This window comes from Haplochromis burtoni, unplaced genomic scaffold, assembly GCF_018398535.1.
Source record: "Haplochromis burtoni strain Fernald_Lab_line unplaced genomic scaffold, NCSU_Asbu1 Contig_812, whole genome shotgun sequence".
NCBI lineage: Eukaryota > Metazoa > Chordata > Actinopteri > Cichliformes > Cichlidae > Haplochromis > Haplochromis burtoni.
This window is the reverse complement of record NW_024583173.1, coordinates 96,161-112,153: the sequence shown is the minus strand read 5'-3', so window position 1 is coordinate 112,153 and position 15,993 is coordinate 96,161. Positions and strand designations below refer to the sequence as shown.

Here is a 15,993-nt window from a genome sequence, read left to right as displayed (position 1 = left end):
AGTATTGTCCTAACTCAGTCACTCAGATTTGGAGAATGGCAAAGCTGAAGAGAATTTCACAGCAAATCTATAGTAGAATATTAAAAAAAGAAAACTTCAGTTCTCAAGCACTTCCAATAGTAACTTGAAGTAAAACTAATTTCATCTATGCTTCCCCTGTTACTACACTTAACATACTTTTAATGAGGAAAAGCTCTCATTATATGTACCAGTACTCCTATCATGCAATTAAACATTTAGTGACATTTACTCATTTTGAACTATGTGGAGCATTTTTACTATTTAACTTGACCTGCATTATATAAAGATGTAAGTTTCAGTGCACATACCTTTGGTTTGTGGTTTTTCAGGTCATGTGACACTCTTTAATATTGGAGGGAGGAGCAAATCATGTCATCTAAGTAAAGTGTGCAGACACAGAAAACAAACAGTCAGAGTCTGAGACAATCTGGGAGTAGTGAGTAGTAGCAGAGTTCATTATGGATAAAAGAATACTTTGCTGGATATGTCTCCTGGCATATTTTCAGACATCTTTGGCACAAAGTAAGTGTTTTTTGCAAGTTATAGCATTGTTTGTACTTTTTATATTAGACAGCTTTAGAGTGATTCAACTACAACAAATGTAGTACAATACTAAAACAAAATGATAATAGCACAGACTCCACAAAATATTAATAATCAGTTTTTTTTTTAACTGTAGTACTGTGAGCAAAATTTTGGTTACCTCCAAGAACATACATCCTGGGATCACTGGAATGCACAAACTCCTGGAGAATGAAGACTTCAGTGATCCCATGTAACAATATGACTAGAGCATCCAAGGTGCTCTAGACATATTGTTACAATTTAATAAACACAAATAAATCCCCCAACTTATTTGTGTTTATTAAATTGTAACAATATGACTAGAGCACCTTGGATGAGTAGGTTTAATGACAGTTTATTAAACTGTAACATTGGATTGGGTGTATGATATATGTAATGATATGGCATATAAAACCCATTTTCAGTTCATGTTTTTTAGAAATCAAATTTTCTGTCTACAGATGGCTTCTTTGAAACTAAGTGAAGTTAAATATTTTCATGCTCTGCTGACCACACAGCACATATTCAAGATAGAGCTTAACATGTTCAATAAAGCTTACCTTAAGTTAGTGCTTCTAAGCTTATACTTGAAACTCCTGTCAATATCAAATGATTGCATGGAATGACTTTGAGTTGCTACTAAGATTAGTAGACAGATTATTTTCTGTCGAGTTATTTGGAGAGGGGCCAGCAGTCTGTGGCTGTTACTGAAATTATGAATGAAAGTTTCATCGTGTTAAGTCATTCTAATCTGCGCTTAACTCACTGTCTTTAAGCAACCACAACTGCAGCACAAACCACAACAACTACAACTGCAGCACCAGCAACCATAACTGCAGCGCCAACCACTACAACTGCACCAACAACCACTACAACTGCAACGCTAACCGCAACTGCAGCACCAACCACACCTGCATCACCAACAACCACTACAACTGCAGCACCAGCAACCATAACTGCAGCGCCAACCACTACAACTGCACCAACAACCACTACAACTGCAACGCTAACCGCAACTGCAGCACCAACCACACCTGCGTCACCAACAACCACTGCAGCACCAACAACCACACAACTGCAGCACCAACAACCACTGCAGCACCAACAACCACTACAACTGCAGCACCAGCAACCATAACTGCAACAGTAACCACAACTACTGCACCAACAACCACTGCAGCACCAACAACCACTACAACTGCAGCACCGGCAACCATAACTGCAACAGTAACCACAACTACTGCACCAACAACCACAACACTAACCACCACTACAACTGCAGCACCAACCACCACTACAACTATAACACCAACCACAACTGCAGAACCCAACCACAACTGCAGCACCAAGAATACAACTACAGCAACAACCACAACTGCACTACCAACCACCACAACTACAGCACCAACCAACACAACTACAACACCAACCATAACTGCAGCACAAACCACTACAACTGCAGCACCAGCAACCATAACTGCAGCGCCAACCACTACAACTGCACCAACAACCACTACAACTGCAACGCTAACCGCAACTGCAGCACCAACCAACCATCACCAACAACCACTACAACTGCAGCACCAGCAACCATAACTGCAGCGCCAACCACTACAACTGCACCAACAACCACTACAACTGCAACGCTAACCGCAACTGCAGAACACCAACCAGTCACAACAACCAACTGCAGCACCAACAACCACTACAACAGCACCAGCAACCATAACTGCAGCGCCAACCACTACAACTGCACCAACAACCACTACAACTGCAACGCTAACCGCAACTGCAGCACCAACCACACCTGCGTCACCAACAACCACTGCAGCACCAACAACCACTACAACTGCAACGCTAACCGCAACTGCAGCACCAACAACCACTGCATCACCAACAACCACTACAACTGCAGCACCGGCAACCATAACTGCAACAGTAACCACAACTACTGCACCAACAACCACAACACTAACCACCACTACAACTGCAGCACCAACCAACCACTACAAAAAAACCAACCAAACACAACGCAACCACAACTGCAGCACCAATGAATACAACTACAGCAACAACCACAACTGCACTACCAACAACCACAACTACAGCACCAACCAACACAACTACAACACCAACCATAACTGCAGCACAAACCACTACAACTACAGCACCAACAACCACAACTGCAGCGCCAACTACTACAACTACAACTAAAACTGCAGCACAAAGCACCACAACCCCTAGAGAAGGGTCAACCACCATTCAAAGTATGTGATTTAAATTAAAAGTACTTAATGTGTGCAACAGTTTCTCTTCCTACCTTCTGTTGTCCTTCCAACATTCACACTCTAATACTAGGGTGGGAAACTCCAGGCATCAAGGGTTGAAGTCCTGCAGGTTTTAGATCTCACCCTGGGTCAACACACTGGAATCAAATGATTAGTTCATTACCAGGCCACTGCAGAATTTCAAGACATGGTGAGGAGGTAATTTAGCCATTTAAATTAGCTGCGGTGGTTCTAAAACCCGCAGGACACCAGCACTTGAGGCCTGGAGTTCCCCCACCCAGGGTTGGACTGGGACAAAAAAATGGCCTAAGCATTTTGACTAGAGACCAGCCCACAAAGTACTATAGGAAAAGCCATAAAGCCTCAAATGCTGTTGTGACTCCTGGTTTCATCTAAAAATCTAAAAATGTTATAGTGTAATTGTTTCAGTATTGAGGGAAATGTGCCTTATAGCAATAATCAAATGCATTTTATGATGTATAATTACTTTACACTTACCAATTATACTTTTATAATTCTTTTTTTCAGTTCCAACAGGCCCACAAGCACTTGCACATCTAAAGATAAGGATGACTACATACGGGCAGGTTAGCAATGCAACCATCATTGCCCTTCTTGAACAGGTATAGCTATATCTTAAAGTTTGCTTCGTACATTCTTGACTTATCAGTAATTTCACACACACAAATCATGTCTTAAAAATTCAAATGTTTAATCTCTGTGTTTTCTTTCCATTTAGTTTAACACCAAGGTCCTGAATGGAATACCCCACATTCTCTCTGTGACAAACATTAAAAAAGTTGGAGCATAAAAATTGAATGTGGACACAAGTCAAAAATAAAAATATAAAGGCAAGAATTTAACAGTGAGTTAGTAGATTTGTTTCAACATGATCCGGAGCGGCAGTTTGCCTCAGTCGCTTCATCATATCCTGAATGATTAGTACATTGGTGTGAGAAGGAGACATCAGCTGTGCTGCAGTGGTCGACAGCCAGATGGGCTTGGATTGCTCTGTGAATGTATGAAACCTAAACCTGGGTGAAAGCAGATCATATTTAAATATCAATCCCCTTACATGATCATTTCTGAAATTAAATCAAACTGCAGAAACACAATGCTGTAGTTCCCATGAATTACAAATGCGCTTTTGGTTTATCATCTTGAAAAGTACAATAGGCATCTCAAACCAGGCAGCTGGCTAATAATGTCAATACTTACTCACTCTGACAAAATGGTGACTAGGAAATCAAATAATTTATATGCTTTGAAACAAAAAGAATATTTTATTTATTGGTTACATGTTTTAGAAATATCATTTAAAAGTACAGATCCGGAAAAGCATTAATTGTACTGCACACACAGCTAGGCCTCTGAGAAAGTGGGTGACACTCAGTGGGTGAGAATTCCACAGGTGTTGAAAGGTGTTAGCTTACTGCTCACCGTGTCAATAGATTTTAATTAAATTTCCGTAACAGATTCTTGTTAACTCGGCTTTTCCACATGGAAAACAAGGAAAATTATTACCGTTGGTGCATAAATACTGCACCCTAATGAAGAAAATAAATCAGTTTTCAGATATTACTGACCAACAACACACTTTTTCCCCTTTGTGGTATTAGAATCAAATCTGTTTTTCAGAATTTGTTTTTGTATGTCTGCTGATTTGTACTGTACTTTAAACTGTGACTAAATTTTATAAACTTGTCACTCTTGCTACTAAAGTCTCATATACACAGAAATATATCCGATTCTGATTATTCTGAATAAAGAGATAACCATTTGTAATGGCCATTCTTTGTATCATTTATTCTTTCAGAATTCTTTTTAAATGAAACTTTATTCAACTTGTGAATTTAAAGCAGATTTATACCCATATACAGAATATCAACAACAACAGCTGTTAGAAAATACAAGAGAAAGTGAAAACATAGATTGCTATTCAATGTTAAATGTGCTCTTCGTAAGTGCCATTTTAATAATTAATGAAAGAAAACACACACACCTTATCTGCATCAACAAATAAACTCAACATGGATCCATCAACTCTGACTTGGCCCTGCCAAAAACATCTAAGACCTTGTGTGTTGAGTACCATTCCTTCCCGTTCTTTTAAAATACATGATTCTACTTATCAAAAAATGCGCACAGGTTCTATTATAAACACCACACGGTTTAAAACCATCAGACTGAGGTCTTTACAAAATACAAACACTGGTCTAATCTACAGCATCGTGTCACCAGCACCAAAGTGCACACAGAGCAAATTGCGTCCTTTTAGTCATGTTGTTAACATCACACAGAAACGTTTAATCTCCAGTGAGAGGGAATTCTCTTCATAATCTCATCATCACTTCTCTTCAGTTGTCCTCTCCGTCTCGCAGCACCTTGTGCACAGCTCTGTTTAACAGGGCCAGCAGGTCCACAGCCCCAGCCACTCCCCTTGGCAGGTAGAGCTCCAGAGAAGAGGAGGTGGCATGAGGCAGGCGCAAATCTTGCATGCTGGCATCCTGTGAAAAAAAAAAAAAAAAAAAAAGGAATAGTGAGGGAAATGTGACAAAGATTCATCTCTTGACAAAGGAAAAGGAGCTATATTTTATCACCTTGGATAGTTGATGCTGGTGGTGATTCTTGTGAATTTGAATCACAATTAAAGGCAGGATTTTAAGGATTTTTATGTTAAACACCAACCTGAGAGTAAAAACACAGAGAGATGAATCTGGGGAAGCCAAGAGGAGGCAAACGGTCAGCTCCTGTGATGAAGGTGAGGAGGTCTTCAAAGGAAAACTCTGCCTTGCCGTCTGATTGTGCAAACAGAGACATATTTTATCTAACCTGAAACACTAGAAGCATCTTTATTCTTTCCACCACACCCTCCAACCTTACCACGCACTAAAGTGAGGATTGTTTCCCAGTGTCCAGCTGTGGCCTCCTCATCTGCCCTCAGTTGGGCATCTGAAGTGCTAAAGCTGATGGTAAAAAGCTGCTTGAACTCTTCCAGACTCAGAGGCTGCTGCGGTGCACTCGTCATAACTGGGGCAAAAATTTCCCAGTGGGACTGAACCATGTCCCACAGCCCACCACAGCTATTCAGCCCCTCAGTAAACTGGGAGATCATTTTAGTCACCCTGAAGGACAGCAAGTGGATTAAATTTAACTTTTGTATTTAGAAAGGGCAACATTTGCATGTAGCTCAAGTTGAAACTGTCGACACCATGTGTATGACGTATGCTTCTGTGTGTGCACTACCTGTCGTAGATGTAGTGTTTTACCAGGCGACTATAAATGGCTGGCATTTCATCCGAATTGGCTGAACAGATCTCAGGGATCCCACAGCGTGACACCCAGTCGCACAGACTGGGAGACAGCAGCTTTACATCAGTACAACTATGTAGCTGTGAGAGCAGAGGAAAATCATTTGTGTGCGGCACACAGAAGGCAATTATGTACACAGGACTGAGGGTTTAATACAGAGAAGAGTTTAAAGGTGAGGGGGGAAAACTGCCATACAAACAGTTCATCATTCTACAGCTGAAGGCAGAAACAAGATTATGTTATTCAGCACTGTAATTATGCAACAGTCACATTAGGAAACCACTACAATTGCCATGGTATATGCAGTGATCTCACAATCTCATCGAAATGGTTACTTAAGACAGGGACCAGGTCTGTGACCTGTGTTCAAAGGGACTATCACACATCAGGAGGGTGATTGAATGGCAGTAAGATGCAGTCTGCTATCAGACTGTATTGAATAGGGTCATTTGGCAGTTACAAAGTCTTTTGTCATCTGTTGCTTTCTCTACTACACAGAAACTCACAGTTCCCAGTTATTTTTAGTGTCCAAGCAGAACCTCACAAATATGAAAAAGAAATTCCTTCACAAGTTGTTGCACAACCAACTTCTGGGCAACCGGTGGGTTGGTGCAGCTATGAGGTTACCATCCTATTTTTACTCCAGTGTGACCGAGCCATCAATAAAATAACTGGTTTTTATTAATATCATCGTTATCCAAACTAACCATGTATAATAACACAGGTACAGCAGTATATCAAGTTTTTAAATATGTTACAATTAGAGTTGTGAGTTTTCTTCTTGTGTGCTACCTCTTTCAGTTGGATTTGGACTTCGGTATCAATAATGTCCCGCCAGTTGAAGTCTTCTAATGTTATACTGTGGCAACACATCACCTGTGACAGTAAAATAAGCCATACAGACAAAGATTGTGCTGGTAATACCTGACACAGCTACAGGGCATCAGAAAAAGTAATCTAATATCACATTCGCAAAGAATAGGCAATACTATATGACAAATTCTTGTAGTGCCTACACTAGCACACATTCAGTTAAGGACTCTACCTGATACAATGCAGGGTGAAGGCAACAAAGTCCAGGCCCACCCTGAGCCAGCGACCAGCCAATGAGAACCCCAGCTTCATAGTACTTCCTCTCCTCAAGAGCTGTGAAGTTGCAGGTCATGAACAGACTTCCTGGAAGACCCTCAAACACACAGCTGTGCTGCAGCTCCAGCAGCATCAGCCTGCATGAGAAGAAATGTAGACATGAATTAACAAATGACACCTTTATGCTTTGGTGTTTTGGCAGAAACCTCTTTCAGAAGAACTGAACATTTCTCCCAGAATGGTGGAGCACCAAAACAAACAAAACAAAACAAAACGAAAACGAAACCTAGATGCCATTATTATGTCATTCATCAAAGAAAAATCAGCTGCTACCTTTCCATGTTGTATTGCTGTAAATACCATCTGTTCACATATTTGGGGTTTTGGACGGTTGATCAAACAACACAATCAGTTTTAATACCACACCGTCTTCTGGGATCCTGAACTATCATGATGAGCATTTGACACAATTTTCACATTGTTTACTGCAGCCCCAAAATGTATAGAATATGATCCTATTATAGACTACATGCTACCATGTGGAAATCTTTTTGTGAGCCAGTTTTCCAATTACAAAAAAAAGTGAATATTAAATCTTGATGAAATTCATACAGTTATGTTGGATTAGAGTTTGAATAAATTAGCTTCAGTATAGAAAACCATACGACTTGTTTTATGCCTGAAGCCATCAGCTCCAGCAATAATTTCAGGGAAATGGTGAGGACCTGAAAAACTCCCTGACAGGGGCCTCGCGGCTGTCGGGCTCTTCTCCACTGAAGGAGATAACAGGCGTCGCCCTGAAGCAGAAGTCGGGCCTCCTCACCACCTCCAGAGCGCCGTGGAGTAGATCTGTCCGCCTCACCTGGATGTGAGTTTTCAGTCCTGGATCTACGTTCTCCTGTCTGAACGCTCTCAGGATGGTGTCCAGGTCAACAGTGGACTGCGCACAAAAGATGCAAGTTTAACAGGAGACAAAGATAATAATAATAATAATAATAATAATAATAATAATAATAATAATAATAATAATAATAATAATAATAATAATAATAATAATAATGCAACAAACTGAATTTAGGATTGACTTTTTTTATCTTTTATCCTCCAAACTCACCTTCTTTGTATCCCTGCAGATGCTAGGCTTGATTATTAGCTCACTTTTACCATCTTGGCAGCTGTCTGTGCTGCCCCCCAAACACACACAAATTCAGATAATGCAGCTATTTAGTTTGTCACTAATCATTTCTAAATGTGTATTCACAGGAAATGTTTTCTTGCCTTTTTACCACAAGTGTCTCACTTGCTGACCCTTCAGATTCTGTCTGTAAGGAGAAGAGAACTTTATAAACTACAGAAAAAATGGAGGCAGACTGAGCAAAGATAAAGCAGATTGGAGAAATAAACGAAATAATTAAAGATCCCGTGTTCCCCGGTTCACAGGAACAAGGCGTCCAGGGGTCCATAAACACTTGCTGTCGTTTCTGTTTTTTCACAGAAGCCAAATGATCTTTAAACTGAATCTTAACACACAAAGTTGTCTTTATGGCTTTTGAAATATAAAAATGTATCAAATCCAAGTCCTACTTTTATAATGATCACATCAGGGTATTAGTAATGAAGCAGCAGTAGTTACCTCTGAGTAGTCGTGGTGGCTCAGGATATATAAAGCACCATGTTCAGAGATCCTGAGGACCTGCTCTCCAGTCCAGCCCTCTGAAGGGGTGTCGGGGACAAACAGCACTCTGGAGCTCTGCACACACTGGAAACAACCACCACATTCAGCAATGTTCTGTGTACTAAAATGAACAGACTTTAAGACACCTCAGGCAGAACACATCTCACACCCACCTGCAGATATGTAAATGAAAACTTTTGTCCTGCCTGTTTTACAAAGTGCCCCTGAAAGAGCATCGCCAGTCGACCCTTCACCTGAGTGGCTGACCAGCTGTGGTCAATGGTGATGCGAGCAGTCATCATCATGGCTTCCAGAGCTGCTTGGTCTTTATTCTTTGGAACTATTTGTCTGGAAGAACAGAAAAATAACATTTACTTCACTGAAAAATGTTATGAACAGTAGAGTAGATTCAAACAGAGCTATGTAAACACCTTTTATTGCCACAATCATCACTTTAGAAACCGTGGAAGCTACTCAAACATTCACTGACCTAAAATGGCATTTTGAATAAAATTTTATAGTATTCTGGTCATTAGATTTAAAAATAAATAAATAATCACAGGGCAGTGAAGGCACAATTTGCAAATCACATGACAAGGAAAATATTCTGATCAATCTCGGTTCTTTGAAAAGTCAGAGGAATCATCAGATAGGGTCCATGCGTATCCACACCACATACCAATACCAATTACCCATCTAAAATTTCTACCAATACCTTCCTTATTAGTATTGTTGGTTAGTAGGGGCTGTTCTTTCCTACATAAACACTCACCTGTCCAGCTGTGACATAGAGTGTCCTCTGGGTAAACAGACCACGTCTTTAACCACCAGTCTTTTCTTCTGAGGAATCAGTCTCTTCCATTTGAGATGACCAGCTTTGTTAGAATATGGCTGAAATACACAGAATAAACCATCAGCGTTACATGTTGGATTCACGAACAGGAGAATATCCTAAAGTAACAATGGGGCAAAACTGTGCAGGAAATGGGAAATATGGTTTCCATTTTGGCAGAAAATAAAGTTTGAAAAAACTGATTGAACTTTGATTAAAAAGCTTAAATCATTGATGATAAATAATGTGCTGGAGACTGAAGTCAACATTTTTCTGACACTGTGGAAGAAAGATTAACAGATTCATCAATATTAAGGTCAAGCCTACAATAAAAATATAAAGTAGTAGTAGTAGTAGTAGTAGTAATGTAGAAAGAAAAAGTTTTAATACACTTGAAAGTGTGAATTGTGAATATTTTCTGAAGGAAATTTTATTTAAATCTTATGATGTCTAATTCATTTTTCATTTTTTATTGTCCGCCTGGTTTGGGATGAAGAACCAAGTTCATATAATACACACGTTAACCAATGTTAGGGAGGCAATTTAAGCTCCTTGAGGCGACTGTTGTTCTGATTTGGTATGAACTGATTTGAATTAACATTGCTGTGCTTTGTTCCAATTCCAGTAGGAGAACTGGACCACTGCACCATATAGTTATATACTGTTTGCACTGCTCTCACTGTTTGTATGCAGCATCCCTGCTCTAGAGTCCAGGCTGCAAATCAAATGCCTGAGTCGGTGATATGTTATGAAGAGTCATGACATATCAGTAATGAATAAAGGATCCCCTGACTTTACCATTGCTGGATGACTCTTTGACTTTCTGATAGAAGGAATCACCTACAGGAAGGAAAAACAAGAAGGGTGAATAAAAACAAGAAATGTGAACTAAAAAAAAAAACAAAGGAATACAAATAAGATGAACATTGTAGAGAAGCAATAAAGTAAAGTAAAAACCCATTCCTGGAGGTCCTGACCAGCTATTTAGCATGGGATGTCTTTTTTTCTACTACAAATTTCTTACTTTCTTACCAAGTGGTTTATAACTTCTGCCTTATTACTAACCTCCAGCTCTATCTCTACTTCTTGTTTGCAGACCACAGCAGAGCAGTGAGGTTCTTCCTGGTCTGGGGAATCTGTTTCAGCCTGGTGTCTGGGTTGAGTTTGGACCTGCTGCTCAGGGGCTTCCTCGGAGTCGGAGAACAGAGGACTCGCCATGTATCGCTGTGTACAAGAGGAGGACAAGGAGCTGGCTTGTTATGTATGAGCACGCGAATGATGCAACAAAAGAATATGTGAGTCCGCATCATTAACCATCAGGCAGCAAAACACCATTGTTGTTTTGAATACATGAGTTGTAGTTTCAACATTGTGGAGCCACTACAACATCAGAACAATTCTACTCACCGCAATGATGAGAGCTGATTAATCACAGTGTTTTGAAATTATGGCTTTGGCTCTGGTTCAGTTGTCCTTTTGCTTGATTGAACAGTTTCAGTGATGTATCTGAAGCAACACTGATTGTTGGAATAACAACAATCAGTGATATTAGATCATGTTGTGGCTTGTAGTCTAACTTGGTGCTTTTTGCTTGACAGGTTTGACAGCAGATTGTTATTTAGCTGTACCAACAGAATTTCATCAATTTGATATCAGAAATTCTTGAGAGAGTAGTAGTAGTAAAGCTAATCATCTACAGAAAAATGACTTATCTGAAGAGTTTCAGTCAGGTTTCAGAGCTCAGAGTACAGAAACAGCTTCACCAATGGTTACAAATGGTGGCCTCTGACAGTGGCCTCATCTTTGTGCTTGTCCGGCTAGAACAGATTGATACTGTTGACCATAAGATTTTATTACACCAATGAGAACATGCAGTGGGTATTAAAGGTACTGCACTGCAGTGGAATCATATCTTTCTAACAGACTCAAATTTGTTCATTCCATTTACATTAAACATGTTTCCTTTAGGCCAGAGGGCCACTTGCGTCCCACGTCATCCCTATATCGGCGTAAAGAAATATAATGCAGTTTGGCTCTTTAAGTTTTTGTTTTTTTTGTTCAAGAGGATTTCTTTGTTGTTGAATGCAACGTTAAAATAAGTTCTTTAAAAAGCAAAGAAATTATTTAATGATGGCAAACGTGTCGAGTGATTGTCTGTGTTAGTTCAGTGAGAGTTATTCGCAAAGAAAACAATTTTCACTTGCAGTCAATAACTAATGTCTGCATTATTATTTTGATAGATTCAAACAAAGTTATAGCAGAAGTGCTGCCATGTGTCTGGCCAGAAAGACAGTACCAATTTGTTTATTTGGCAGTTCAATGAAAGTCTTCAGTTTGTTAAGAGTGAGAAGAAAAAATGTGCGTTTTCGTGATTGATGATGATTGTTGTCTTCCCATTCATTTTCTCTGTTGTACCATTATAGGGTCTACCTTACAATATAAAAAGTGTCTAGGGGCGACTGTTGTTATGATTTTGCACTGTATAAATAAAATTGAAGATGAAGATGTCTTGTTGATGCTAGAGGTGAGAAAGCATATGGGCTACAGGAGCAAAAGTCCACACCAGGTGCCACTCTTATCAGCTAAGACCAGGAAACTGAGGCCACAATTTCCATGGTCCCAGAAAGATTCAGGAACAGAAGATTGGAAAAATGTATGCATGTATGATGTAGGAGACATCTTCTAACACATTTGGTGCTCTTGGTACCAACTGAGAAAATGCCACCAACTGGGATGTGGTAGAACAAGAGAGTGTAGCTGACAAATCTGCAGCAATTATGTTGTTGAAAAATACCATGAAAGCAGTTCTAAATTGAAAAAGGGTTTCCATCCCAGTACCAGCAAGGTGCAAGTGAAAGTAAAGTCTGAATGGAAACGCAGAACAATATCTATACATCTACAGTTCTACATACAAAGTAAAACCAAACAGGTTTGGTGAGTATCTAAAGCAATACCTCTCTGTACTGTCTAGAAGTAGGACGTCAACCCTTTAAGGTGTATTTATATGTTAGTTCTGAGGTTAGTCAAAATATATTGGATCTGATTATGATATACCACCACTCTGCTCATCATATGAGCTTCAAAAAGTTTCCTGATGGGGTCAGCACTATTTATAAATCACACATAATGTCTTGTAGTGAAGTATTTAAAAAGACACACCTGGTGAACGCTGTATTCCTCCTCTTCCTCCTGTGTTATCAAGACCTTACAGGGCTCCTTGGAAGAAAACACTTTCATTTCAATGTTTTCTTTAATGACCAGTGACACTGGTTTTTTCCCACACGCCATCCTTCCTAAAATGACACCGTTTACGGTATCTAACCTTTGCTTGTTCTTTATTTTGTCCTTATTCTTATTACCTCTTTTTTGCAGGCTTCTTGTGACTCAAAGCTGATTTCATGCTAATTAAGTGTTCTCTTGCTTAGCTGAGAGGGAACCACCAAACATCTAAACAGGTGAAGTTTCATTACCTCAAGCTGCAACCTATCAGTCTAAAGCTGTGGTTGGCTCACAGTTGTGCTCTCAGGCTGTGATTGGTCGTGTGGATAATCTAGAAGCTGATATTTGTGGGAGTTCTGTTCAAAAACAGTGTGACCTTTGAAAGGACGGTTTGTGTATAGGAAATGAATTACTGCTGTACCACGTGTGAAACAAAATAAAAAATGAAATGGAAAAAAAAGCTCTGCCTGATTCAAAAGTAGCTTTAGAAGTACAACATGTGGCCCAATCAATGCAACTTTGTCTCTGTAGAGCTTGAAGGAGACATTCATTTACCTTATTAAAATATGGACTGCAAGGAGAAAGTCTGTAACACATTATTTCAGAATCCATATTTTTATTTCCTTCTTTAAAATTATTATTCAGGCTTAATTTTCATTCACTTCAACTTTCCTGTTAAAAGTACTGCAAAAATTTATTGTTACAACATGTAAGTTTACAAGGAAGACATTTCAGGACCTTTGATTTGAAACAGTGTAAAATAACAGCTAAAAAATGATAAAGAAATGACTTAGGCTTAAGCGTGAGCTTTGGTAGCAGGTACTAGGAAACAATGATTCCATATCTAATTATATTTATTCATTTCACTGAGACTGTGGCGAATAATAAAACCCCACACTGAACAGTCTTTAATCAGCAGGATCAAAAACTGAATATTTACCATTTAATATCCTTCATGAGGTTCAAATGGATCCGATGAAATGTCACATGGAGTTAGTATCTTTGTGTATTTCTTGAAACTTAAATCAGGAAATTTGTTTTCACATGGAAAGACCTGGTGTTGGATGCTTTCACCAACACCACCTTCTTTATGCTTTCCCCCTGATTCCTTCAATAATGTTTCACAGGGTCAGACAGAGCTCAGGGTCCTCTTGGTGGCACCCAAGTGTCCATCAACAGTCTGGTTCCCTACTCCCTGCAGGGTCTTGAACAGGGACCTGTGGCAGCTCAAAAGGAGAATGGACCTTAGCTGTAGAAATATTGGTATGGCATTCATCTCCAGGTTTTTTCCAGCCTTACAAATGCACTTGAAGGGAATCTGTCATTCTTGACTGACCTCAAGCCCTTAGTTTATCATACCATGCAGAATTTAAGTTCTTCTCCAACAAGGAGACCATGTCAGAGGCTCTGGGCTGCATTATCTTTGCAGTACAGAAACTGTGATTTGGATTTGCTATATCCACTCCAGTCATTGCATCTGAAAGTACAAGGGATAAGGCTCTGTTCAGACAGTGACTTTCTCACTGGCTTGGTGACACAATAAAACAAGAGTATGAAGCAGCACATGTGCCTGCCCCCCAGGGGAAATCTGCGCAGTGACATCCCAGACAACATTTTACATATTCACTAGGTTCTACTGTCTTAATGTGGCCTTTGGGTCCATGCTGTGATCAAGTGTTCTGCCATTAGCATTTCCTCCTATTGACACTGCTTTGTCCCATCATCACCTTTCATTTCTAAGGTTTTACATATAAAAATATAATAAAAATTGTCTGGTCTATTTTTTTTTTTAAACAATTGGGTAGATATAACCTCAGGTGAACAACATATGAAATAATGTGCTGTCATTATTTAAGAAAAGCTAAGCCAAATGCAGAAGGTGTAAGTGAATCGCTAAAAACACCTTACTGCTGAATTAAAAAGGAAAGCAGCAGCCAGGTGCTTCTATTCAAATGCTTTTGGTTAACCGACTAATTTTCTAACTATTTAAAGTTCATGCTTGTGTAGTGAGATTCATTAGTGGAAAGACTTGCTAGTCCTCTCTGGAGTAGATCATCATTACTCAACCAGCTAAACATGTTAAATGTTTATTTTATTTTGCATTTTTGTTAAATAAACAATTAAACAGTGGAATCTGTTGTGTGCAATTTTACACCTGAGGTTATATTTAAATTATTTTAGAAGCTGCTAAAGACCAGATTATTTTTAAAAACCATGTTCTGATATTAAAAGAAAAAAAAACATCTGACAGAGGGGGTTTTCTTTTAACTATGACTGCAAGCTATCCACTTTGTTTACTGCCACTTGCAATCAGGAGAGAAGGGAGCAGAAATTATGATGGTGGTCCTGTGTTTCCTGATAATGGTGATTCGCGGCAGTCACTCCAAATGTCTTGGACAAGATTCTGAGAAGCCGGGTGTGAGCTACGAGTTGGTATTTCTAATGTTACCTTTGTTTATCACATTATCTAACTTCCAAGAAGTCTTGTGCATTTCCTTTTCACTGTCATGGAATGCATACTGCTCCATGCACCATCGTTTTCCCTGAGATGACTGGAGGCTGATGTGTGTCACAAGTTTGTCCCAAAAAATTGATTCTGTTCATCTGGACGTAGCATTTTCAGTCGGAGAAACGTTTCATAACTTTTCCAAGTTCTTCAGTCTCAGTTAACTGCAGGTTTTTCTTATAAACAGTACATTTGCATAATGACTGAAACTAGCACCACTGAATGAACAATGGGCTGTGAGGTCAGTTCCCTTGATGCAAATTGTCATGACCATTGAGCAACAACTACTGATCAATGGCCATGAGTACAATTCACAGAGAGTTGGGGAATGGCTGCAATCACAGCCTTGTAAGATGGCAAAAGATGGACCCTTTGGCCCCCTCCTCGATTGCCAGAGATGGTCTTTCCCTTTTCACATAAATGGCCTCCTTGACTCCCCGTTCAAACCAGCGTTCCTCCCTGTCCAGGATGTGTACATCCTCATCAT

At 39.5% G+C, this 15,993-nt stretch overlaps 1 protein-coding gene across 3 annotated transcripts; it reads right to left on the bottom strand.

Annotated features, from left to right (window-relative positions):
* Window positions 1–4,091: 4,091 nt before the first annotated feature.
* LOC102311586 (G2/M phase-specific E3 ubiquitin-protein ligase) lies at window positions 4,092–15,771 on the bottom strand. 3 transcript variants are annotated; one of them, XM_005950697.3, is made up of 16 exons: window positions 13,141–15,770; window positions 12,941–12,997; window positions 10,847–11,005; window positions 10,580–10,621; window positions 9,722–9,840; window positions 9,123–9,297; window positions 8,908–9,033; window positions 8,553–8,596; window positions 8,389–8,458; window positions 8,000–8,214; window positions 7,231–7,411; window positions 6,978–7,061; window positions 6,120–6,265; window positions 5,757–5,998; window positions 5,562–5,671; window positions 4,097–5,380 (listed from the first exon to the last, which is right to left on the bottom strand). In XM_005950697.3, exons 3-16 carry the CDS (start codon window positions 10,997–10,999, stop codon window positions 5,231–5,233), a joined length of 1,857 nt encoding a protein of 618 aa, XP_005950759.1. In that variant the 5' UTR covers window positions 11,000–11,005; window positions 12,941–12,997; window positions 13,141–15,770; the 3' UTR covers window positions 4,097–5,230. The 3 variants fall into 3 exon arrangements, with proteins under 3 accessions (XP_014185968.1, XP_005950759.1, XP_005950758.1); XM_014330482.2 differs by having other exon boundaries at window positions 4,092–5,380; window positions 9,204–9,297; window positions 12,941–15,771; XM_005950696.3 differs by having other exon boundaries at window positions 4,121–5,380; window positions 12,941–15,770.
* Window positions 15,772–15,993: the final 222 nt, after the last annotated feature.

What these genes read in the sequence shown, in the direction of transcription:
- LOC102311586 (XM_005950696.3), bottom strand. Translation starts at nt 13,069, where the DNA reads ATGGCGTGTGGGAAAAAACCAGTGTCACTGGTCATTAAAGAAAACATT. An exon ending in AAGTAGAGATAGAGCTGGAG is followed by an intron (nt 10,622 to 10,846) that starts GTTAGTAATAAG and finishes TCCTTCCTGTAG; the next exon opens with GTGATTCCTTCTATCAGAAA. An exon ending in TTCACCCTGCATTGTATCAG is followed by an intron (nt 7,062 to 7,230) that starts GTAGAGTCCTTA and finishes TTACTGTCACAG; the next exon opens with GTGATGTGTTGCCACAGTAT.